At 38.9% G+C, this 25,025-nt stretch overlaps 1 protein-coding gene across 3 annotated transcripts in view; it reads left to right on the top strand.

Annotated features, from left to right (window-relative positions):
• The window catches only part of nfic (nuclear factor I/C), a 57,737-nt gene extending 50,403 nt beyond the window's left edge, over positions 1–7,334 (top strand). For 2 of the 3 annotated variants that reach the window (XM_084722399.1, XM_084722401.1), the window contains exons 12-13: positions 582–670; positions 4,288–7,334. In XM_084722399.1, the coding sequence (XP_084578525.1) occupies positions 582–670; positions 4,288–4,308 (110 nt within the window). In that variant the 3' untranslated portion in view covers positions 4,309–7,334. The remainder of the gene's footprint in view (positions 1–581; positions 671–4,287) is intronic. The other variant, XM_084722402.1, reaches the window with a different exon arrangement.
• Positions 7,335–25,025: the final 17,691 nt, after the last annotated feature.

Here is a 25,025-nt window from a genome sequence, read left to right as displayed (position 1 = left end):
AGTCATCAGCTTAGCCTTCAAAATCCCCGGTCGTCAGCCAGAAGTGAGAAGCTGCTTTTGTTTATTTTTTTTGTGGAACCAAAGACGTCGTGTTTCAGCAATTACTCACAATTTCAATGTTAAATCTGCGAACGTTATATTGAGAAAAGAGAGTCACACTCGGAACTAATATCAACCAACAAGATTTTTACTTGATTATGTCTGTTGGAAAATCACATAAGAAGTTTTCGGTCATCCAGCCTTCATCAGTGTGTGCCACAGTTATCAACTGTAAACAGCATCTGTGCAGCGTGAGAATGGAAAGCTTGACAGGTGGAGCAACAGTAACTAAGGAGGGTGGTGCTTAGTGAAGTGTCAGTTGTCAAATATAAAGTGAACTTGTTTTCCCACCAGTGATCAAACAGACAGCAGAGTTTGATCAGAGTTGTCTCAGAAAGGATAAACTAGTCATTCTGAATCCTTTGTGATCTGGACAGATGTTGACAGGTTTTGTTAAAAGTACTGCTTCATGCAACTTTACAAATAACTTGGAACTTTGATAGACATTAAGAGACTGATGTTGTTAACACAAACACCCTCAGCATACTCGGCCCCTGGGACGCCCCCTGCCAATCGCACCTCCTTCGTTGGAGTGACCCCTCGAGATCCAGGTGGACTCTACCAAGCCCAGGTTAGTATGATTCATTTGACGATGTCAAGCTGAATTTAGGGAGGATTCAGTTGACCTTACAAAACCCAGATTATTACAGGGTTGTGAACCTTCAAAATCTGCTGAGAAAACAAATGAATCACCACTTGCTCTTGCTATCGAGACATGCACATAGTTGCAGAGGATGCTTGCATGTGCTAAATTTTCAGTATATCAACGTCTGAGACTTCTGCCACTCCCTAAATACAAGGTGCAGAGGTGAATAACATCTGGCTTATGGTGCTTAAGGCTGTGATTATTTTACTATATTTAACATATCAAAAGTCAGTTAAGAAAACAAGTTAAGGAAAACAATTGGATCTCAGTTGAGCTTTGTGCTAAATTAGGATGACCAAACATGAATTCATGTGTCCACTCTAGACTTTGCAGCTCTTTCATTCATGTTTTGCTTTCTTCAAAAAAAAGTTGTTTCTGAACTCATACATGGAGAGTTCAGTCTCTTTCTACAGACACTCTTCATAACTTTAGATAAAAAAAATCAGTGCTATATGGTCCTAATATCCTAACAAGGATCAGTTTTGATAAAATCATACAATTTAAACCCAGGGGTTGAAGTAACTAATTACAAATACTCAGGCTACTGTAATTAAGTAGTTTTTGGGGGTACATGTACTTTTATGAGTAGATTTTCAAGTCTGTACTTTTACTTACACATAAGTATGTATTAAAAGATGTAATGTTGGAAAATTAATACTGACAAAGACCGGAGGGCTGTACAATGAAGGAAGCTCAACACAGCCAGACTTTCTTTGCATGAACTGGTTCGTAAAAACCTAAACCCCCAGTCAGAGATAACAGATATCACAACAGTAGTTAGCAGCTTTCTTTGTTAACTCAGGATTTCTTCTTCAGACTCTGCACACTTAAATTAAAAGGGGTGTTTGCTGCATCATTTGACTCATCTTCCACACAAAGCAAAGCGATCGCAAGTCACCCACTTCAGTCAAGATGAGTAAGTTGTTATAATTAAGAGCTGGAGAAAATATAAAACATATTACGGCAAAAAGCAACACTGTTGCTGCAAATAATGCAGGAGAAGAAGAATGCTGTCAGGAAATTACTGATGACTAAATGTGATCGTAATGTTGCTGTTTATTTCTAACATGACAACTGCACATTAAACTGTCCCATGATGACAGAGACACGCAGATCACTTCAGTTTTTGGACAAATCAAAGTAAAATGAATGTAACTGACAGAAGATTTTTCGTGATAAATAGGATAGACTAATATTTTCTAATCAGAGTTCTGAGCTGCAGTATCAGAAATGCAAAACTCACTTTAAATAGTAAATAGTGTTCAAAGTGGTATGTGGTCGCTTCATCATTATTTTAGTGTGTGGATGATGTAATGTGTAATGTTAAAGTGTTAATATGATCTGAAGCAAACGGGAAAATGACTCTGCATCACCAAACGGAGGTTACCATGACAGCGTGATGCAGACAGTCTGTGCTGCTGTTACATTTCTACATTATATATCTTTGTTCGGGGATATTACAAATGTACAGCTCAGCAACTTTTCATTTTTAACTTCTTCCCGCAGTTTATGATCTATATTGCTCATAAAGAATTTCGTCAGGAAAGGAATGATTTAAAAAGTGGTGCTTTTTACAGCCGATTCAATCTGAAACTGAACATAACCTGCTCCTGACCATGTTATGAGTTCAGCAGTTACCATGGTGATCTAGCCAGGTTAAAAGAGAAACACCTTCATGACACTGAAAATGCTGACTTAAGACTCAAAATACCTGCTAACACATTAATCTCACTTCATAGTACAGCCTTCAGAGGTGGGAAGTATCTAAGTACAGATAGCTTGTTACTGTACTTAAGTAGATTTTTTGCTCCTCTGACAGAAACTATCACTATTACTATCGCTGTTAGTTTCTTAGATGCCTGAGCTGTGAAAACCTTGTATCAGTCAGGCAGCTGTAAGGTAGGGAAGTGGGCCAAGAAGTGTCAGGTTTAGAATAGGGTGGGTAAGGTTTGGTATGCAGTGGAGGTGGAACGCACAGAAACAAGTGGGTGTGTGCATCAGTAGGTCATTTATAGGTATTTAGAAACTTATCTGTGTAAAGAGGAGAGCTGTACTTTCTGTATTAAGTTTTGATTGTGTTGTTGTTACTGCACTGCAGCACCTTTACTCCAGAAACAGCTCAGCGAATACAGCTGAGTCAGAGGTTCCCTCTGTGACTTTCTCTCTGTCTGTCTCTGTATTTCTAAAGTTTGTCAAAACATAATGGTGGAGGGAGTTCGTAGTCGTTTGTCATGTCAACTGTTGTTAAGGAAATTTAATGTGATTTAAATCCAGCTGCAGTATCAAATAGTTGATGTTGGTTTTGATAAGTGAAAAATGACAAAATTATCAAGAGAGGAAATAGCACTGATAGAGAGTTGAAATTTATGATGTCACAGTGAAGTTGACCTTTGACCTTTTGGATTAAAAAATGTCATCACCTCATCATTTTATCCTACTAGATTGGTGTATAGATATGTGTGTAATTTTATCATAATCAGTGTATGAAATTTTGAGTTATAGCCAAAAATGTGTTTAGTGAGGTCACTGTGACCTTTGACCTTTGACAACAAAATCGATTCAGTTAATCTTTGAATCCTCGTGATCATTTCTGTCAAGTTTGAAAAAAACCCTTAAGGCATTCTTGATATTATGAGTTCACAACAATGGGATGACCTGAAAAAAACAAAAACAAAAAATAAAAAACAAAAAACAAAAAATTTGTTTCTTTTTCAACAAGAGTGAATCACAGAGGTCCTTCAGCATGCAGTCATGAATGTGCACAAAAGAAATTAGGCTCCTCAGTCCAGTGGAATTCAAAATGAGCTCCGAACAAGCTGTAGGTTCAGTTATTAATAACACGCTCACTCACTCACTCACTCACTCACTCACTCACTCACTCACTCACTCACTCACTCACTCTCACACACACACACACACACACACACACACACACACACACACACACACACACACACACACACTCATGGAAACAATTACATGATCCCCTCCAGGCTGATAATTGTGTTTTTTGTCAGGCACAGTTACAGTGAGTTTTCTGTTAGCCTAAAGCTATATAATGTGTTATATTTTGTGGTTATTACAGTAGAAACACTACCACTTCTGTCTACAGGGAGTCTCCAAAATCAAACAGAATATGAAAGTTCCTGGTAGTAGCTTTAAAGTCCTTGGATCAAAAGGTGACCAAAACAAAACAAAGTTCTACATTCTTTTGAAAAATCTGATCGTTTTTCAAACCTTAATTGTGTTGATAAAAACTAACAAATCATAAAAGGTGTTAATGTGTTGTGAATTGAATAGTTTCTAAATATGAATATTGCAATAAAAGTAACAATACCTTTATAATTGTTTAATCATATTGTAAAGTTAAAAAGTTTTACACAAAATTGTTCATAATGTACTGATTTGAATGGTTAAAGTGCTATCTACACACATGTTAATTATTAATGTTTGATCCAAGTCTTTTTTGTAGGCTGAAGTTGTCATTTACTGTATTATCTGACTGATTTCAAAATACATTTTATTCTGTGTTTCTGTTCCAGTCTTGGTATCTGGGCAACTGAGTGAACTCTGGAGGAAAGGTGACTGTCATGGCAGTGCTGTCCTGGAGGACAGGAAACAATGTTGTCAAGATGTTGCCAGAGGAAAAATATATTCAGCTTTGTAGAAGCAAAACATGTGGTCATACATATATATAAATATGGAGTGTGATATATTTATATATATGTATACAACCAGGAGAGACGGCGTGGATGGAAGAAGGATGCTGCTTTCACTCAGCCATTTTGCAGCCACAGAATGAACTATGCTCTGACACTCAGTGGGGAAGAAATGGAGTGATGCAGAGGTCTGGTGGGTCCAGATGAACTGCAGACCAGAACTAGGCCTCAACACACCAGATCCTAAGAAGCCTGTAACCTAACTGTGTCCCCAAGATGAGGCCTGTTCCCCTGGGATGGATGTCAGCCTTTACCCCTGTACCCTGGGTCTTCACACTAAATCTAGTAGAAGACCTCCTCCCTAGGACAGACGTAGACCTCATCCCCCTCAACACCCAGAATGCCCCTCTCCGCTGCAGGTGCTGCTTATAATATATGCAAATAAGCCTCCCTTATTTTCTGAACTGACTGGTAAGAGAGATCCTGTTGTTAATATGTAATGTTTCTTTGCACTTTTTAATGTTATTGATACGTCTGAAGAAGTCGAAACTGCGCGTTTTTTTCCTCTCTTCCCACCAAAAGACAGAGGCTTAGTCTTTTTTATTGACAATCATCAGCCTGATACCATTAAGTTGCTTTGCTAAGCTCATGTTTTTAAGACTGTTTGATTGTGCTTTTTTTAAAATCAGAAAACAATGATTAATAGTGGAACATAAGAGATATATCCATGCCTCCTCGAACACAACACACAGTGCTACAGTTGGACACCAGTGTAGAGTTCGGTCCAGTGCTGCTGGTATCAGGAGGGGCTGTCTTTAGCAGCGGACATCTTTTTACATAAATATCCTGCTGCTTCCTTCCCTTCAGATGCTGATCAGTTTGTCATGGCAGTACTTATTCAAATGGACAAAGGCACAAAGAAAAGGCAAAGTCACTAAAACCAGCCAATGAACTGGCTGCTGAACTCTATGTGTGTGAAACTGTAGCATGGTGTGGTGTGTGTGTGCGTGTGTGTGAGAGAGAGAGAGAGAGAGAGAGACGGAGTGTGTCATATGAATGAGAATATGGTTCCTGCATTTTCACACTCATCCCAACTCTGTTTTGAGGAGATGTGTAGATTTTGTTTGTGTCTCACAGTGGCAGGCGTCTTTGTCCTTGTACGTAGGTAGATTAGAACGAGATATAGCAGGCATTGCACTATGCGTACGTTGAAATTCCTTTTAGAAAGGTGCGACGATGTGACGTGTTACCAACCTGGCAGACTGTAGTGTGTTTTTCTTGAAGTTGTCTATGGTTATGATGACAGCAGATCATGTGCAGACTGACTTGACCTGAGCACAAAATCCAGGTCTCTTGTCCTGCTCTAGAGGGTGTGCCAGACTGGTTCTGCACTGTGCAGCACAACCCCAACCTGAACAATCTGAGGAGAAACAGTAGCAGTAGGGTTTTGGGTTGGAGTTCAGACAGGGGTGAGCTGGAGACAGAAGGTTTCAGGCAGTGCCAGGGTTGGTTTCAAGTCAGACCTTGGTGGTTTACCACTAGCAACAAGCAACAAATCAAGCATTTGAAATTTTTAAGCCATGAGTTTGCTTTTTGTGTCCAACCTTGACAAAGAAATTGCATTTGACAGTGCTTTTTTTGAGGGAAAGCAGTATCCTCTTTTGCCTGGCTTTCCACTGCTTCATTTAGTCAATAATCCTATTAAAGGCATTTAATCGCTTCAAATCTTACGTGCTGCATTTTAAAATTTAGATTAGAATCCTCTTAAACATTTGACAAGGTTAGCATTTAATAGAATCCGAACATTAATCCTCCTCCGCGGTAATGCACACGTCTCAAAATCCACACATCCATAGAAGTAACAGAGTGAGATATCAGTTGAAGGAATACAACTCAGTCTGCGTATGTGTTGTTGTCAAAGTGCTGAATGTAGAAGCAGAATAGAATCCAGAATAAAATAATAAAACATATCACCATTGATATTTGTATGTAAAATTCAATGCAAACTTAAAATGCAACAGTACTAGAACATGTGCACCCTGGTATTTTGATATTTTGTGCACCATCTCTTTGTAGATGAAAACTGAATATAAATTATATATATATTATATATATATGTAGATTATACATTTTAGGGACTAATATTTTATAATTGGTGCCATATTTTAATCTCCTTTGCAACTTTAAAGCAGTCTGTTGAAATTTGTTGCCTGGGGATGTGGATTGGTGTTCCTGTGTTGACGTGCGATCAGATTGAACGCCAAGTGAATTTTCACCTTTGACAGCTGAGGTGTTTCTGCAGGTGTTAACTCCACGATTTAGGAGTTGCCTCTAAAGACAGTAGAGGAAAAGTCGTACGTTTCTTCTACCTACGTGAAAAGATAAAATGTTTTTACAAAGGCGCAACGTCTGAATCCAATATTTGTGACCACTGCCTTGGTCTGAGCAGTGGACCTGCTGTATGCGCAGTGAAGGAGAGGAGTAGGACAGTGAAAATATTGGATTCATTTTATCATTCAGCATTGAAAGCAGACATCTGTAGGTTCACAAGAACACCTTTGAAGATGCAACATGCTGTAGTCAAAGATAACATTCTGACTTTTCCTTTAAGGTTGACACAGTAGCATTCAGAGAGCATACAGTAGACAACTTTATTGTCCAGGAGGGGTACTTTGGCTCGTACTGTAAACAACCCCACTAGCTTGCATTGAATGTATATATCAGCCATATCTGGAGAGTGGTTTGTGTGGTCAGACTCACCAAAAACACCAGTGCATCTGATATTTTTGTCTTCAGTTTCTCTCCTCTTATTTGCGTTTATACATGTTAGTGTCAAATGTGTTTGAATAAGTTTCGCTGTTGTTGTTGCTGTTTAAGGTGAAACGTTTTAGGCTGGCTTTACAAAGTGAAACTTTTCAACAACAATTTCCAAGCAAAATAATCAGTCTCATGCAACACAGTTTAAGAGTTAGATTGATTTCTAGATTGATTTTTTTTATAATACCTGTTTGGTTACCTGAAAGTGTTATTGTGACTACATTTGCATCTTCGTATCCTATTTTGTGTAATTTTGTCACTGAATAATATCAGTTTGGATGTGTTAATACTTATTGATATGATGGAGGAAAAGAGTATGAAATTGTAGCTTTATATATGATTGTACTTTATGTAACAATTCAGATTTTCATCAAAACCTTTCATCAAAGCAAAGGTATAACTCAGCTAGCAGTAATGCTAGTCGCCTGCTAACAGCAGTTTAAACAAAGTTTGCTTTATTCACGTTTGTTTGTTGACAGCATCTATGATGAGAATTTCCTCCTGAAAATATCCAAAAGATCCTCTTTTGCTTTATTAATTTACTAATTTACTAATAATTTAATAAACTATTGTCAAGTTGAAATCAGTTAGTTAAAATTGGTTGGTTGTGAGTGTTTGATGCCATCATGTGATACTGATAATCAACTGTTTAATTGGCTGTTGCAAGAAGGCTAGTTTCATAAAGTTGCAGAGGACCTCTTATCTTGCGATCTTGCCAGGTTTCAAGTTGTCCATTTGTGTCCACACCAAAACTAGTGCAGCCAATCAGCGTCTTAGGAGGCACTACTCGCAGCTACAGGCATGGTTTCAGGTGTGACGACAGCAAGAAGCTTCTATGGAAACAACTTGTTTCAAACAAATAATGGCGGCTCCTGAAGAGGTTAGTGTAAGAGCGTAAGGTAGCAGAGAACATCACCAAAGGCTTTTCTCCATGGCAGAGATGTTTTTGCACTCAGTCCGAATGGTTGAAGTTACCCCGTGTTAGACGTGATAGACAGATGGTTCATCCAATCACCTGCCAAGTGTTTTTTTTTGTGCCTGCCCTTTTCCAAACAGTTTCTAAAGACAACTTCATAGATGGTTCATGCAATTCAGTTGCAACTTAGTTTCAACCAACTTAAGTTGTGTGAATGTTTCACCATGTAAAGCCAGCCGTAACCCACACAGAAGCATCCCCATGTGATTTTGCACTGCATAGAATTAGTGTCTTTTCATCCCAGTTGCGTTTTTCTGTGTCTCTGTTTGCAGTCAGGCCAGGTGTAAAATTTGCTTTGCGTTCAGTCTGAACACAGGCGTCCGTGTCATTTCCTTTTCCCCTCCCAGGGTTTGGGGTTAACGTTGACAGCAGTCAGTGCCTACTAGGGTTTCAGATTTTGTACTGAGGGTGCTGATATGAGCTGGGTTTTGGTAGGGCGAGGTTTAAGGTTTGGTTAAAGTTGGCTTAAAGCTGATGTATACTGCATGGTGCTGCCCTGGTCGCTGTGCTGACCAAATGAATGCATGGCTCAAACTGATGATACCTCTTCCTCTCTATCCTGCTCTTCCACCCCCCCACCCCCCACTCTTCCTCTCATTCCTCCCTCTGGACTCTGTACTACATCAGAGGGCAGCGAATGGAAAGTCTGTGTATTTCTTTAAATTTTAATAATAGCCCTGTTGTTAAACTTCTATTTTGCACGATATTTCATAAAACACATTATGTGCCTTGCCTTTAGTTAAAGAACAATAATACATTATGGGAAAATGATCACACTTTTCAAGGTACAGCTGGAATATATTTAAAAAAACAACAAAAAAAGCTGCATGTGTGATTGCTTGACATTAACCAGTGTAGCAAGTACACAGTTTTAGGTTAAACAGTGGCAGTGTGTTAACTGCCAGCCTGAGTGTAAGTTCAAAAAAGCTTTCATTAGCTACAGCAGAGGCTGGGACAGTGCTTATTCTCCACACCATCCATCTAAAGGCACAGCAATATTTTGAAAGAGTGAACGGAACAGTCTGACATTTTTGGGAAATATAATTGTTTGCTGTTGAACTGAAGTTGGTCTCCATGACAGCTGAGGAAACACAAATTCTGGAAAAATGTGGGCAGTGAGATAAGATTATTATGTCAAACTACTTATTCAAACTTCTCGAATGAACCCTACACATAGATACTGATCACAAAGATCACAAGAGAATCCATCTGTTATCTGTTTGTGTCTGAACCAAAAGTGGTCCAACCAGTCAGCGTCCTAGGAGGGACTACTGCCAGCTATGGGCATGGTTTTAGGTGAGACGATGGTGAGAAGTATCCACGGAGCCAACTCAAACAAATAATGGTGGCTCCTGAAGAGGTTAGCTAGGTCAGATACAACACTGAACATTTTTCTTAATGGAAAAGATGTTTTTGCTCTTCTCCTGACCGGCTTGGTTGAAGTTAGCCCGTGTTACACGTGACTGGGGATGCACCGATCGACTGGCCAGAGACCAGAACCAGATGTTTTTCAGCTTGACTGGCCCTGTGCTGTGACTGGACGGTTCGCATCACATATCCAATTTGGTATTGGTCAAATTCATACACATGTTCCGCAAGATGTAATCTGTAATCTGGAGCACCTTTGGAGAAAATGTAAGTTATTTAATAGTCAGTGTTTAATTATGAACATCCAATTAAATTTTTTACAAGAAAACTTGCAAAAATGTTTGTGAATGCTGTCGATTATAGTTCAAAGACTGAAAATGTGAATCAGTCGAAATCAGAATCAGTAGGTCAGACTTCTAAAAAACAGGAATTGACCAAGAAAATTGAAACTAGTGCATCTCTAGACATGACAGACAGAGGATTCATCCAGTCATCCAAGTGTTTTATGAAAGTGCCTGCCCTTTTCCAAACAGTTTCTAAGGACGACCTCTCAGATGGTTCTGTGTCAGGTTAAGATACTGTGCGTTGTCATCTCATTCTGGGTAAAACTAGAACAGAAGTGTAATTCCAAAAATGGTGGACTGTTCCTTAAGTGTGATTATTCAATGACATCATTTGCCATAACCAGGTTTTGCTTGCACTCATAGAGCTGATACGGTTGAGCAGCTCTGCTGTTTTAAGCTAAAGTGGCTTAAAGTTGTGTGTGTGGACTGGGGTCAGTGTGACACAACACTCCTGCAGTGCTGAAAATTAGATGTGTGTCGTCCCAAAATGTGGACACCAGTGTGTTGTAAGTGAAACACTTACTGTAGGGGATGCTTACAGTACGGCTACCTTGGTTCTGAAAGTAAAATCTGGTGGTAAGTCCTGCTTAAATGTTCACAATACAAACATAAAACATCATGTTCTAAAAGCAAGTATTAAATACGTGCAAACTCATTTGATAGTATTTATTGCAGGCAAAAGTCCTTGAACTATATTGTGAATATTTTGTCAGGTATTTTGCCAATGTGGCCAAGCCACTAGGTCTAAATCCCATCTGATGGAAACATGTTCAGGTTTTGGCTTCAGCAGCTCTATGATTAGCCATTAAACACCGTCCATTTGCTTGTATGATGACTTTGACCATGTGATTAATCATATGACAAGATGAAAGGCCATAGATGAGTTTCATATGGATGCATGCACTTAACACTATTTGTACTCGACCTGCTTTTAGGTTATTTTTTAGTTATTTCTTGAGTTATTATTATGTTTCTTGTGGAATTATACTTTTAAACACAGCAGTGTGTATAAAAACATGTACAACATGGACGTATCAGTCATAAAATGGATGTATAGAATGTGTAAGTCTGTTGTGTTTGTGCGTTTTAGTTTGGCTGTGACCAAGTTGCAGAGAAAAGGACTCATAAAGGGGGTGGGCTGGTGGTAAAGTTTAGGCATGTGAGGGATGATGAATGATGATGGGTTTAAAATGGTGGTGGGAGAGAGACAATCGAGGAAGTGCAGTTCAGTTGGGGTGAACTAGAAATGCAGTTAAAGAGGGTTGGGGTGAGGGCCGAAGAGTGCATACCTCCGCTAAGGCTTCACAATCCTTGTAAAAGTGTTATTTTACTAACAGTGTTTAGAAAAATCTGCGACAGGACCTGAATTGAGCACACACTGATACGCTGATCATGCTGATTAGCAGTTGGCAACATTTTTAGAATATCTAAATCTTGTTCTGTCATATTGGGGTTTTGTATGGGATGAACTGTGCAGATTTACACAATTAGTTCTGACAAATTAAAATTCAACTCAAGAGAGTGTGTTAAATTAGGCCACTCCTAAAATGGTTTGCGTGTGAATACCTTACCAAAAAGCATATTAATATCCCATCTAAATGTCTCAGTTAAAATTTGGAAAGAATGAAATGAAATTGTAACTTTAAATGTCATGTCATGAGTATCTGTTGAGACATTAATGGACACAGACTCTGATAGTAGAATTGTCTTAAGTCAACATTGATGGTTCAGGAAATTAGACGTACCATTCAACCGTTCCAGATTTTAGACACAATCCAAAATAGATCTAATGACTGTCAGACCTGGTCTGAAACAACACAAAGATAATTAGATCTGATACAGAATGTGGTGGACCTGAACAGACCCAAACAATATGAGAGGACAATAACATTGGCAGCAGCACGATGCTCCAACAATTCACCAAAGAGTGAAACACAGTTCACACTTTCTGTCTGCTTCAAAAATACAGTTTCCTCTTGCGATGACATACCAAGAGCCTCATTTATGAAATGGACTTAAGACCAGTTTTGATCTTAAGTATGACTCAAATAGATAACCAAGTATAAGTAGTTATTTATAAAATCTTACTTGGAGGTGGAAATTATCTTACCTCTAAGGAAAGCTTCGACTTGACCTAAGTGATGTCACAGTGGTACAGTTTGGGAAAAAATGTGCCTAAGCCTGTGGTGAACTTTGCCTCAGCCTTCTGAACAATTTGAGAGGGATTATCAATAAAAGATGTCAGGAATTAATAGTGATACACTCCTAAACTTTGTGTTTATCTATATAGTCCACTGAATAAAATGTGTTGCCTGGCTTCAGTCTCCTCTACTATTGCTGTGATCTCATCGTCCAAACAGTAAACCTTTCTATTTTGGTTCATGGCTACTCACTGTAAAAAAAAAAAAGAAAAAAAAGAAAGAAAGAAAGGTTTTGGAATAATTTTCAAAATGTTTTGCTGACCTATAATCTTTCCTTGTTTTAATAATTCACCTTTAGATAAACTTGAATCTTTGAGTTTCAGAAACCCAAATAATTATGTTATATTAACCATTATTCACTTTAACTTTAATAGTAGGCAACAATTTTTGAAATGCAAAATGTTTTGTTCTCAAAACTCAAAGATTCTTTCTGGGAGAAGTAGATTATGTTAACACAAGATTATAGTTTGGAAAAAATATGTTTTTCAATTGTTACAAAACTACAAAAATAAAATAAAAAATCCTGAAGGGGAAATCACTGGTTGTAAAGCAGGTGCAACCAATGAATTAAGTTGAGATTTACAGATCACAGGAGCTTAAGTTACAAATTTTCTTCTCAATACCTGCTAAATTAAGTTTTTTTTTAAAATTTATTCTCAGTATCTTATATGAATCCAGTGTAAGCACAGAAATGATCTTAAGACTAAGTTCAAGTACAAATCTATGAACTTTTTTTTTTATAAATGAGGCCCCAAGTGATCAGATCTGATGCAGAGTCTGCTTGCATCCCTCAGGTATAATATAACTGCAGTACAACTGTGCCCTATCAGAGCTGTCTGAATCAGATCCTTGGTCAGCTCTTTGATATTAGTGGGCCCATTAAGACCTCTGATTAGGAGTTCTGTCTGAAATCATGAGCCAAAGTGAAATATGCTTTATAAATATCTGTGTGATGGGACTGTTGCTGCTGATACATACCAAAAATTAAATTTGTTTCTATTGAAATCAGCTCGGGGTGAAGTTAATTTTAGTACTGATTGTAAACGTTATCCTTGAAAGCAAAATTTTCATCACTTATACTAGACCAAGTTGCATTACAATTTCCTGTTTGCTCTCCCTCTGTCAATCAGAGATATTTTGGCTATAATAAGGTCTTAAATAATTTGACTGCAGCAATGCATCAAAGACTGCATAACCAACAACACAGGTATGAATCTGGATTGTGCTGGATCACTGACATTTAAAACTACAATCAGGAGGCTAAAAGCTGTTTCTGTGAAATGTGTTAGTATTAACCCATGATAGGATTCACTCGGTTGTGATGTGTCTGAGATTAGAAACAGGCTGCTTTAATTTATGCACTACAGAGATGAAAGGATGGACCTCTGGGACCACATGGGTTAAGAAGAGAAATGACTTTGACATTAAGATAAAGTTGGACAGACTGGACAGCAAATTAAGTCTCTCTAGTTTGACTGCTCCAGGTAAATTTTAAGGGAGTGGACACAATAAAACCAAAACCAGTTCAGTATAACATAATAATCATAGGTAAGCAAGAATATTGTAAGATTTGCAAAGGTTATGTATTGTTAACTTTGCCAGGCATGGAGGAATCCATCTTGCCAGGCTTCAAGTTTGTGTCCACACCAAAAGTGGTGCAGTTAGTCAGCGTCCTAGGAGGGACTACTGGCAGCTACAGGTGTGGTTTTAGGTGTGACGACAGTGAGAAACGTCCATGGAAGCAGCTCGTTTCAAACAAAGAACGGCACTGAAGGCTTTTTGCCATGGAAAGAGATTGATCTGGTTGGTTGAAGTTAGCCAGTGTTGGACATGATAGACAGATGGTTCATCCAATCACCTGCCAAGTGTTTTTTTGGAAGTGCTTGCCCTTTTCCAAACAGTGTCTAAGGGCGACTTCCCAGATGGTTCTGTGTAACAACCCATCTAGTGTGTCAGGATAGTATATTGTAGGACTGATGTAGTGTGACTTTGTGGTTGTTGTGTCTCCTCCAGCTGATGACCAAGATTATTGTGCACATTGTGCTTTGGGAATCTTATTACTGTGGTCTTTGTCTACCAGAAACTGTAGCCAAGATAAAACAAATCTTATATTGATTCCAAACCTGAACCTGTAGAGATGATGTATGCACTATTTTAAGGAAGATCTCTTATAATCTGAATTTTCAAAGTTTGGTCTTATTGTAGATAGCTAGCTGGTCTTAACTAAGCCTGATTCTACCTGCTAAACTGGTCTTAGTTAATACCAATCATTAGAATGGATTTTGGCTAACGGTCTTAGCAGGAAGAAGGCTTAAGCCCAGATGGTGCAACTGCCATAACTATTTGGTTGAACTTAGAATGCCAAGTTAAGACCGACATAGCTTAAGACCAGGTCTAAGTCTTGTTGGTGCAACTGATTGTCCCAAGATGTTTGATTCTGTGTTGAAGCAGGTCATGAAGTGTGAATCCTCTTCATTTCTCTTCCTCTCTACATTTCTCTATCACTGACTACAAGTTTGACAACAGAAATACAAAAAGAAAGTAAAATACCTTCCTCACAAAACTCAAGGCAGCTGAGGAAGACTAATCCACAGTGTTGTGAATATGTCTCTGCTCAGTCTTCAAGCCTGTGCAGTGGGATGTGATGTCACCCATCCTTCAAAATGACTGAACTGAGACATTTATAAATACATTTATAAATAAAATTTATAAATAAAATACCACCACCACACCAAAATGCAACAAGAAAAACAGTCAAACAATTTAACAGACCGTGCAGCTCTCAGTAGGAAGGATAGTTGTGCAGAAGTCCAACTGAGGAATCAACAATAATCAACTTCAGTGTGTTCAGAATATCTGGAAACTCCCCACCTCAATTCAAAAGTGTTAATAATATGTTCAGCAAAAGTTGGAGAGAAACTAGTACACATCAGTTCAGCCTCTTATGCAACACTCTCCTCCAATCAAAAAACAATAGAACGCGTAACATACCACTTTCTCTGCACTACTCAAATAAACCAGCAGGTCAGCAGCATGGAAACCGAAATAACAACCAAAAATGATTTGAACAAGCAGTGCCTGTAATTTTACTGCTTGAGTTATTTTATATGCTGTGCTTTGCAGTACATGTTGTATTCAAACACTACATGGTGACACACTTAAGCCCAGGGGCTGGTGCTCAGTATTAAAAACATCTCCGCCCTGGCCGCGCAGGTTCTGAGGTGATAAGCCATAAAACAACCCAAAGAGCTGAAGAACATCTAGATGAACACTGACAGACTGTTTGCATTTTGAGGAAAATGAATGTCCAGTTGTTTCTGGGTTCATGGTACTTCATTCTGTGTTGGATTATGTTCAGGGATGAGAGCTTTGTCCTATTTCCACCTCCTTTCAGTGGTTTGCACTTGAAAAAGGGTGTCATACTCCAAAATGCAGCTAAATAATGTGGTGATACCACTTCACAAAAAGGTACTAAAAGTTGTGAATAGTTACCAAAGACAGAGTCGGCAACAAATCAACATTTTATGGTAACTGATGAATAGTTAATCAGTATGTAATGAATAGAATTGAAACATTAGCAGTTATATGAAGGTTTATTTCTTGTCATTAAACAACACACACTGTGTCTCAGTTCAGAGACTTCTGTTAGTACACTGTCATGTAGGACACTTTGCACACTGTGTACTCATTGTGAAGTGTGTGTCACAGCTTCTTTTTCTTCATAGGCGAACTGAAGCTGGGCACAGCTTTACTGCCAAAACATCTACCAGCTTGTTTATTCACCTGTGTTCAATTTCACTTCATTCAACATGAACATCCTTTTAATTTTATTTGCTTTTTGCTGGGAGGTTGAAAATACGCCATAATCTCTGTTGAGGACAGGCCTCCTCCTACCGGCTGAAAACACACCAATATGTTGATTGATATTTGATTTGTGGTACCAGATCTTTGCAAACTTAACCAGATAAACATATTGGTGGCTTTAATCCATCAACAGTACAGTGGTACTTATTGCTAAAAATACATACATGACTCAGGATCAGTCCACTGTAGTCACTGTGGCTGCTTCCTCAGTCTCCTGGGCCACCATGTTCACAAGTTTGGTAGCCCCACCTCTTATGTTGCCTAGAAAAAATGGCAACTGTTGAGGGTGAGAAATGTCGTTCTCATGGTGCACTGTGTTTTGCAGAAGATGTCAATGTGAACTCAAAACAGAAAATGTTGGCACAGAAGTTCTCGAATTGAAACACAGCAGCTCTGTCACTGTGTCTCATATATATATATATAGTAATTTTCCCACTGTGACAAGTCAAAATGTCTGCTATTAAAAAAGTCTGTTGCTAATTAACTTTAAATCAGGAGCTAAATGGGACATTGCTCATTAGATTATTCCTACACACACATCATTTCCTGTAGTAATTAGTAATAATAGTACAAACAACACCCTCCTTTAGTCACTATGTTGAACGGCTTTCAGTCAACAATTGTGTTCCATTAACCTTGGTCCGACCTCCTGAGTTGGAAATCAAGGGGCATTCCAGTTGAAATTTCCAACCAGGAGTCTGGAAGTTCCGACTTCCTGGTACAAATGGAACTTACCATTAGGGTTTGGAGACAGAAAACACAGTCTGCTTTCATTCTTTGTAGTAACATGTCCCATAAAATCTGGTAGTCAAAGTATTACAGCAGAAAGATGACTGAGGTGCTGCTTTGAGCGAAGTGGACAGTGTGCAGTGGGCAGTGTTGTGAAACAACAGTGTCTACCAAGTCAGCTCAACTTATGAGACACATGAATGCACACTTACATGTATATTATAAAGATCTGGTCTTTAGCCTTTGATTCAGCATTTGAGTTGTCAGAATTTGAGTTATCCAGGACCAATTTGTCAAATAAGTATCTATGCATACTGGTTTATTTAACATATCTGCCACAAATGTATTATCTACTTTACAATCCTTGATTCATTCAGGAGCTATTAGTTAACTATGCATTAGCATTCCCTTATATCATCCATACAAGTTGGGGACTAATTTGAATTTTAGTGTTGCTACCAAACCTAATTTTGGAGCCAGTGTGTCCCATGTAGTTGTCAGTATCCCTGATGTTCATGAAGTTACCACTGAATCCAGCCGATAGTTTGAAACCCTGAGCTGGAAGTGTTCACACATTTGCTGCTAAAGTGATGTGATTGTAGTTTTTCCCAGAAGGCTGAGAAATCAAAAATCTGCTTATTTTCTATAAAAGTAAATTGTCAAAGACCTTTGAATTTCATGGACTAAAAAGCCATTATTTACTGGGATAGATTATAAATGTTAAGTTGCCTCTAGATTTTTCTTTACTCTGTGGTACAAACCAAATGCTGTTCTGACCAGGGCTGTTTCTTGCTATGTGCAGACTATGCAGTTGCACAGGGCCCCTGAAAGCCACCACAGGGGCCCCCAAGCAGTATAATGAAGTGATGATCTGAGTTAATTATCATCCTCATTGGTTTTCAGTGTAAGGCTGTGACTTTCCAGAGATTAGAGGGGAAGCTTTACTTTGTCACATGTCATGTTACCATGTCAACTGGAGAAGGTTGCTTTGAATTTGAGAGAGATTAAAAAAAATCACAGATCTAGCTTCTTGTCCTGTTAAAGTTCACCGGATTGATACATTTAAATGTTAAATATATGCTGCAACCACCATAGAGTGTTTGAAATCCCACCACCATGGTTTCACAAAATAGGGGCTCCCAGACAACATGTTGCACAGGGCCCCAAAAAAGCTAGAAACAGCCCTGGCTCTGACCAATGTTAGCACTGTTATCAGAGAATAACCAAACAATATTTATGGACGACTCCTGTCGAGCTGCATCATATCAGAATCATAACTGCTTCATGAAGTTTTTGATTGTGATTGGTGGGATTGGGAGCAGTTGGAACTGTAACTGGTTTGTTAGCTTGATGGGATCTTCAGCTGAAAGCCGTGTGAGAAACAAAAGGGACTGTTGGATATCTAACAATTCAATTTTGGGGAGGTTTTTGGGGGATGTTTTCATAGAGGGCTCTTTTCTATAAACTGTGTTATTCAACACCCTACTGCTGCTGTTGCCTGAAAACCTTGTAACTCTAATATGTGTTCCTTTTTGGTGTTTCTTACATGAATTGCAAGTTTGCTTTTTTAATTGCTCTTCATTTCTACCATTTCTGTAATTCAGACTCGCAGCAGTTGGAAAAAACCTTTCTTAGTTACTGAAGAACAGATTTTGTAGAGCTAAGTTTCCCTGTGACAGCGATGCCATATGGATTCCTTTCTGTATCTGCGGGTACATCGCTTCTGCACACTGTTTGCTCCATGTGCTGAAGACAGTTTGTAATGAATGAAACAGTTGTTTCTCAGAGAACATTTTAATTCAGTCTCATATTGTAAGGATTTTTTTTCATAATAACTTTTTTTAGATGATATAGTAAAGGACTGCTTTGCTTGCTTCCAGATATACAGTATATCCCTTACATCAGAGAGAGCACAGGCATGACCAGCTTTCATTAGTTATTGCATGACTACAATCCACGCAGACCACAGTCCTATTCGCATCAACAGAACATCAGCATTATATAGTTCATTTATCTGCGGAATAACACTAAATTTTTGGTAACCACTGATACATTGAGGTCCATGATGACAATAGGATGAGGTGAAGCTGACCCAGAGGAAAGGAAAATTCCAAAATAAGATCTTGTCTTTGTCTAGTTTGTGTCTTGTTGATATACATGACCACAATTTAAGACCGACATGTGATTTTGACCGTTTTCTCATACTTCTTAAATTTGGCTTCTGACAATTACATTTGTCTCTTCTCAGCCTGAGACAAATTTGAGCCCAGTTGAACATCTTATAATGTTATTTTTTTTCCCTTCATAATTTCCTGAATAACAGTGAGATCTAAAAGAAAACTTGATTGTCTTAAATGAGATCTTAAATTTGTCTTGTTGCTTCATCCATTGTCAAGGAGAAACCTCTGAGACACATACAAGATCTCTGGCTTTTCTTTTCTTTTCTTTTCTTTTGCTCCTTTTTCTCTTTAGTAAGCTCAAAATAAGAATCTCATTATTTATCATAAGACAAAGAACAAAAAAATGATTGTGAGAAGCAAAATTTTCCTCTGGGGAGCCTCCTCCTGTCCTGGGTATTTTGTTCTCTATATTGGAAAAACATCATTACTGTTGCTATGGTTACATATAGTCTAACAAAGGACTTCAGCAGGACTTTCTTGTCTTACTTGACCAGTTAACTTGTCCTCATATAGATTTTTAATTGACACCTGACAGCCAGTCAGAAACACGTAATAGTGCATGACTTGGTATCCCACTATAAGAAAATATAAGAGGAGGTAGAGGCAAGTTGTATTTCTTCTCAGTGTGTTATGTTTCAGCTTTGGAGAGCTGGAGTGCTGACATTAACCCCGGCCAGAGATGTTCACTGTGGAAAGGGCTGCTGCTCTGGACTGGATGTAGTTTGTAGCTTTAACAAAAAAAAAAAGCTTTGAGTACTTTTTCCTTTGGATGTTTTTCAACCGAAGCAAATGTCAATAATCAACCTTTATTTGCATGAAGTAAACTGTTCCTCTAAGACTACATTTAGACAGGGACAGGGAATGATGTCAACACTGTGGCATAAATACGTCCTCTCATGGCCACTGAAGTCATGGACCGACAGTCGTCTGTTCTAGGTTGGACTTTCTGTTCCTGTTTGAATGAATGATCGTTTGAGTGACAGCTGTCTGAACCAGTGTTTCTGACCTAATGTCATTCATCTGCTGTGGGGGATATTAACATCTTTGATAATATGTCATTATAACCATATTTAGCCATTGCTATCAGCTAATGCTGATGAATTCATTACTGGAAATGAGTATGTTTCCCTATGCAAAAATATACCATTAATAAACAAACTATACACAACCAGCCAACAGATCTCTTTTTTCATTTCATTCATATCTGCTCATATAATGATGACTGTGTAGCTCTGATACACAACATAGGTCTAAAAACACCCGACTGAGTGCGTTGAGGCTTTAGGATACTTGGGGTGCTTTTCATTACGATCAACTCTGCCTCCTCGTCTCCTCTCTCCTCTCTCAAGCCAGAAGTTGTTTCACAACCGCCATGATGAAGGATCTTCCCTTTGCTTAAATTCACCTGGAGGAGACGGGGAGCGAGGATACACCGATTTATCCTGCAAAGAAGTGTTTTATCAAGAGGAGTGATGTTGATTGGGCAGTTTTGGCGATTGTCATCCTGCATCATCAGGACCCACACAGGGAATTGAGTATATTTATGTCCTCTGGTTTCACAAAGAGCTCATGAAGAAATAAATGATAATAAGCATTATTAATGCCATCAGACTGCAAATCACTGCATGTTCTGAAAAATGTCACAAACTGGTAGAAACAGGGTGAAAAAGCATCTGGTAGTCATGATTCAGAGCTCATTACTTTGGAATCACTGTCTCACACGTTTTAATGGACTAATCAGGCAAACTACTGCTGTGGCATCCTTACTATGTAGTGTTATGTACAGGGATGTTCAGATAATTAAATAAAACACAGTTACATGATGAGATGTGATATAATATGCTGTCATATGTCAGCGTCTAACTTTGCAATTAAATTATCTTATCAAGAGTTGTGGGATCACACTGATCAGCAGATTTTTTAAATTTCATAAGCAAGTAAATGAATAGCTTAAGTAAACAAACAGCACTGATCTGTAGTCGATATAAATTTGAAGATTCAAAAGGAATATTAAATGATGATTAAAATCAACATCAGAAGAAATACTACTAATAATCAGCTGTTTTAAACACTTTACAGACCTAAATGAACACGGTCAGGTATTGGAGTTGTTCTTAAATAAGTGTTTCTGTGGACATTCGTAGCAGTCAGTCTGACAGCTGATACAGCTGTTACCAGCTCATCATCAGCAACTGTCGCCACTTCAGACTGACGCTAAAAGGAATGGAAGATTTTTCATTTCACAACTTCGTCTCCTCCCTCCTCGCATCTCTTCCTCACATCTCTCTCTCATGTCCTTACTGGGAGGAGCTAAGATTCGAGGAGAGGAAGCGAGTGGAGGAGATGAATTTATCAAATGTAAAGCAGTCGAGCAGTATGTAGGCATTTTATGTATTTTTTTGTTTCATTGTTTTTTCCAACTGGTCACCACTCATTACAGTTGTTTGGGAGATTCTGCAACACTGTTTTCCTGTGAAACACCAGCAGTGTTTTGTGGACTAAAAAACTAAACCTGACCTTCAGTTGGCATGAGGGCAAGTAGATAATTACTGAATTTTCATTTTTGTGTGAATTATCCCTTTAAAGTTTCAATACTGCCTTAGGGAAAAAATGAAATGAAGAAGACTGAGGCAGCTCCAGCAGAATACACTGTGTCAGAGCAGCTGGTCCTCTCCAACAGTGAAGGGCTCCCAATCATGGAGGGATTGAAGGGGGCATTCAGTCAGACCCCTGTGCCGGCTGCTCCCACCATCATTTGTTTGTCCAAGGTATGTATAATAGCTGTGGCGGTAAAGTACTAAATTTATTATCTATCTATTTGTCTTATCTATTATCTATTATCTATTTGTTGTGGCTATCAGGCATGAAAATGTCTGTATCAATATTTATATCTAATTTCCACCATGGAAATTAGACACCATGGTGTTGCTGGAGCCGCCAGTACAACTGTCAAGGCAGTTTGTCCTGTACTCTCATCCATGTTTGCTGTGTTAAATCCATCCAAATTCATCATGCAGTTCACTCAGGTGGAGACTGATGATGATGAGGGCACACTCTCTATATCCAGAGAGGCCTTTGGGGGGAAATGTATCATCATCACTTAATCTTTAAATGTATGTTTTAATTAAAAAGAATTAAGTAACCTAGCTTTGCTCACTGATTTATTTCACACGGAGAGGAACATCTACACCCATGTTTCTCAGTCCCTGTCCTCAGGGCCCACTGCCCTACATATTTTAGATGTTTCCCTGCTCCAACATACCTGATTCTGCTTGCTTCCACCTCAAGGCAAGGCAAAAGGCAAGTAGTAAGGATTTTACAGTGTATTGTTTAATAAAGAAAGCACCATGCTAAGTGAATCATAAACACAACACCAACATGACTGAAAAGTCTATCCTAGTCATCTCTGCTGCTTGATACACAGCCCAGTGTCTTTAAATTAAAACTACTACTTATACAGGCAGGGCCAGATACCATCTGTGTCCTCTACAAGAGGAACTTAGAGCTGGACAACCAAAAAAACTGAAACAGACTGTACTGTAGTTTGCCCTACTGTGAGCACACAGCTTCTTTTACTGACATTCCTGAAAGTCAGCTCAACAAGCATGCATATGTATCATATTCCCATTTATCATCAGGTAAAACTAGCAAGTCAGTATGTTCTCAAAAGACTCTCCCTCTGCAGCGATCCTCTGATTATTCTGGCACTCAGGTCCACAGGATTCTTCACTAATGGTGACACCATCTCCAAAGGACTTTACCAGTGAGAGGGTGGTGCTTTTATTGCTGGTTTAGATCTGAAACTTGTTGCTCCTCCTTCACTCTCCTGGTTCCCTCACAATATGCAACCTCGTGGACTGCAGTTGTTAGCTCTTGTGCTATTCTGGTTATGCTTATGTGAAAATTAACACACTAAACCAAGGTGGAGGAAACTTGAAAATAAAAAGTCATGTCATAAAAAGTCAAGGAAGAGCAAGACATGGAAGAAGAAGAGGAGGAAAAGGAGGAAGAAGAGAAAAGCGGTAAAAAGCGACTAACGCAGGGGGGTCCATCAGCAGAATTGCCCTGGGCCCCGTTTCCCAGAGCCTTCATAGCACTATGTGCGTCGTAAGTTGTATTTTAAGGTCTCCGTTAAGGTTACGGGCTGTTTCCCAGAGTTGGGACAACCTTAAGGGAGACCTTAAAATACAACTTACAACACACATAGTGCTACGAAGGCTCTGGGAAACGGGGCCCTGACCGATAATTATTTAAAACTTCTAAAATTAAATATCTCTGAAGTCATGTGTCTCTTATTCCTGAAGCATAATGCTTGAGTGAGCACTCACATGTCACTTCAGCATCACCCAGAGCACAAACTCACAGCTTCTGACTCCAAGAGCAAGTCACAGCCCTGCTGAGCTTCATGTCAGTTGATGAACCACAGATGACTTCACACTGTGACTCTGTAAACCTGCATGAACACAAATTATAGATGTGTCAAAAATTCAGTTTTTGAAAAAAAAATGGAAATTTGTGTACCTCATCTAGACCAGTGTTTCTCAACCCTGGTCCTCAGGGACCCCTGTCCTGTATGTTTTAGATGTTTCCCTGCTCCAACACACCTGATTCAAATGATCAGGCTGTTATCAGGCTTCTGCAGAGGCTTGATGATGAGCTGATCATCTGAATCAGGTGTGTTGGAGCAGGGAAACATCTAAAACATGCAGGACAGGGGTCCCTGAAGACCAGGGTTGGGCACCACTGTTTTAGATGCTTCCCTGCTCCAACACACCTGATTCAGATGATCAGGGTTAGGGTGGGAGTTCTTAAAACACAACTTACGATGCACATAGCGCTACGAAGGCTCTGGGAAACTGGGCCCAGGTTGTTATCAGGCTTCTGCAGAGGCTTGATGATGAGCTGATCATCTGAATCAGGTGTGTTGGAGCAGGGAAACATCTAAAACATACAGGACAGGGGTCCCTGAGGACCAGGGTTGAGAAACACTGATCTAGACAACATATAGATGCCTATAATTTATCTTCACAAAGACTGATCACTCCATCAGTGACAAACTGTTGTTTAAAGATGATCTATTTTTCTGACTGCAGCAAATCACGAGGATTCACGTCAGACATTTTGCAAGAATTTGTAGTTGTTGCAATTTCTGATAAATCAATAATGAGGCTGGATGGTTTGTGGAGAACAGTCTGAACGTGTGGTGAAGGTGTAGACTGAGCAAAAAAAATGTGAGAGGAGACAGATTTAGCTTTACAGTTTTTGAAAAAAAAAGCAGTGATGTAATTCAAAATTCCTGCAGCTCAAATCATGTGAAAGTTTCTGGGGCTACATATTGGTGTATGTTGCAAAGTTGTAGCACATACAGATGATTTGTTATGAATTTTCAAAGTTTTAAAATTTAGAACAGTGTTTCCCAATCCTGGTCCTTGGGGCCCAAAGCCCTGCATGTTTGTGTTTCCCTCTTCTATCAGGACTATTAGCATACAAAGTCAGCTGAGGACTGGACCTGTGTGCAAAGTTGAATTTATGGTCATGCATGGGAGGGCAGATTTCCCGGATAATAATAATACTGACAGTAACAAGAGGGACCACTAGCCTTGCTGCCATGAAAAGAAAATAAAGACCTTCATTCAGTAAATCCAGTAAGTTGGGCTAACTACACTTAAGTAAGGAAGCCAAGGGTATTCAATACATCCAGACTTTGGAAGTTCCAAAACAAAAGAAACACAGAGGCTGTGCAGTGTGAATCAGACAGAATAACTTCAGCTGCCTCTCTACAGTCTGTGAAGATTCTCAGTCATGGTGATCTCTGGGAGCAGAGCAGCTCCACTGCTGGTATCTTTTTTTTTTTCATCAGACAAACATGTTATTTCAAACTGTGTGAATGCTGCTGTGATCGGCGTGTTGCCTTGAGCACATTATTGTTGGTAATTAAAGTTAGATTATTGAAAGTGTGTTGAATGTAATAATTACTGACAGATCTTGTAAAACAACAACAATTTGTGTTGTTTGTCACACCGCATAAACGTGTCATTAACCACCCAGCCAAATTTGATAAAAAAAAAAAAAAAAATCTTGAAGTGTATAAAATTATGTCTCAAAATCATGAAAAAATGAGGTTGTGATGGATGAAAGGGTG

Source organism: Lutjanus erythropterus, chromosome 7 (assembly GCF_056507025.1).
Source record: "Lutjanus erythropterus isolate fLutEry1 chromosome 7, fLutEry1.hap2, whole genome shotgun sequence".
Taxonomy (NCBI): Eukaryota; Metazoa; Chordata; class Actinopteri; order Lutjaniformes; family Lutjanidae; genus Lutjanus; species Lutjanus erythropterus.
Note: the sequence above shows the minus strand (reverse complement) of the source record. Positions and strands in the feature narration are given on the sequence as shown.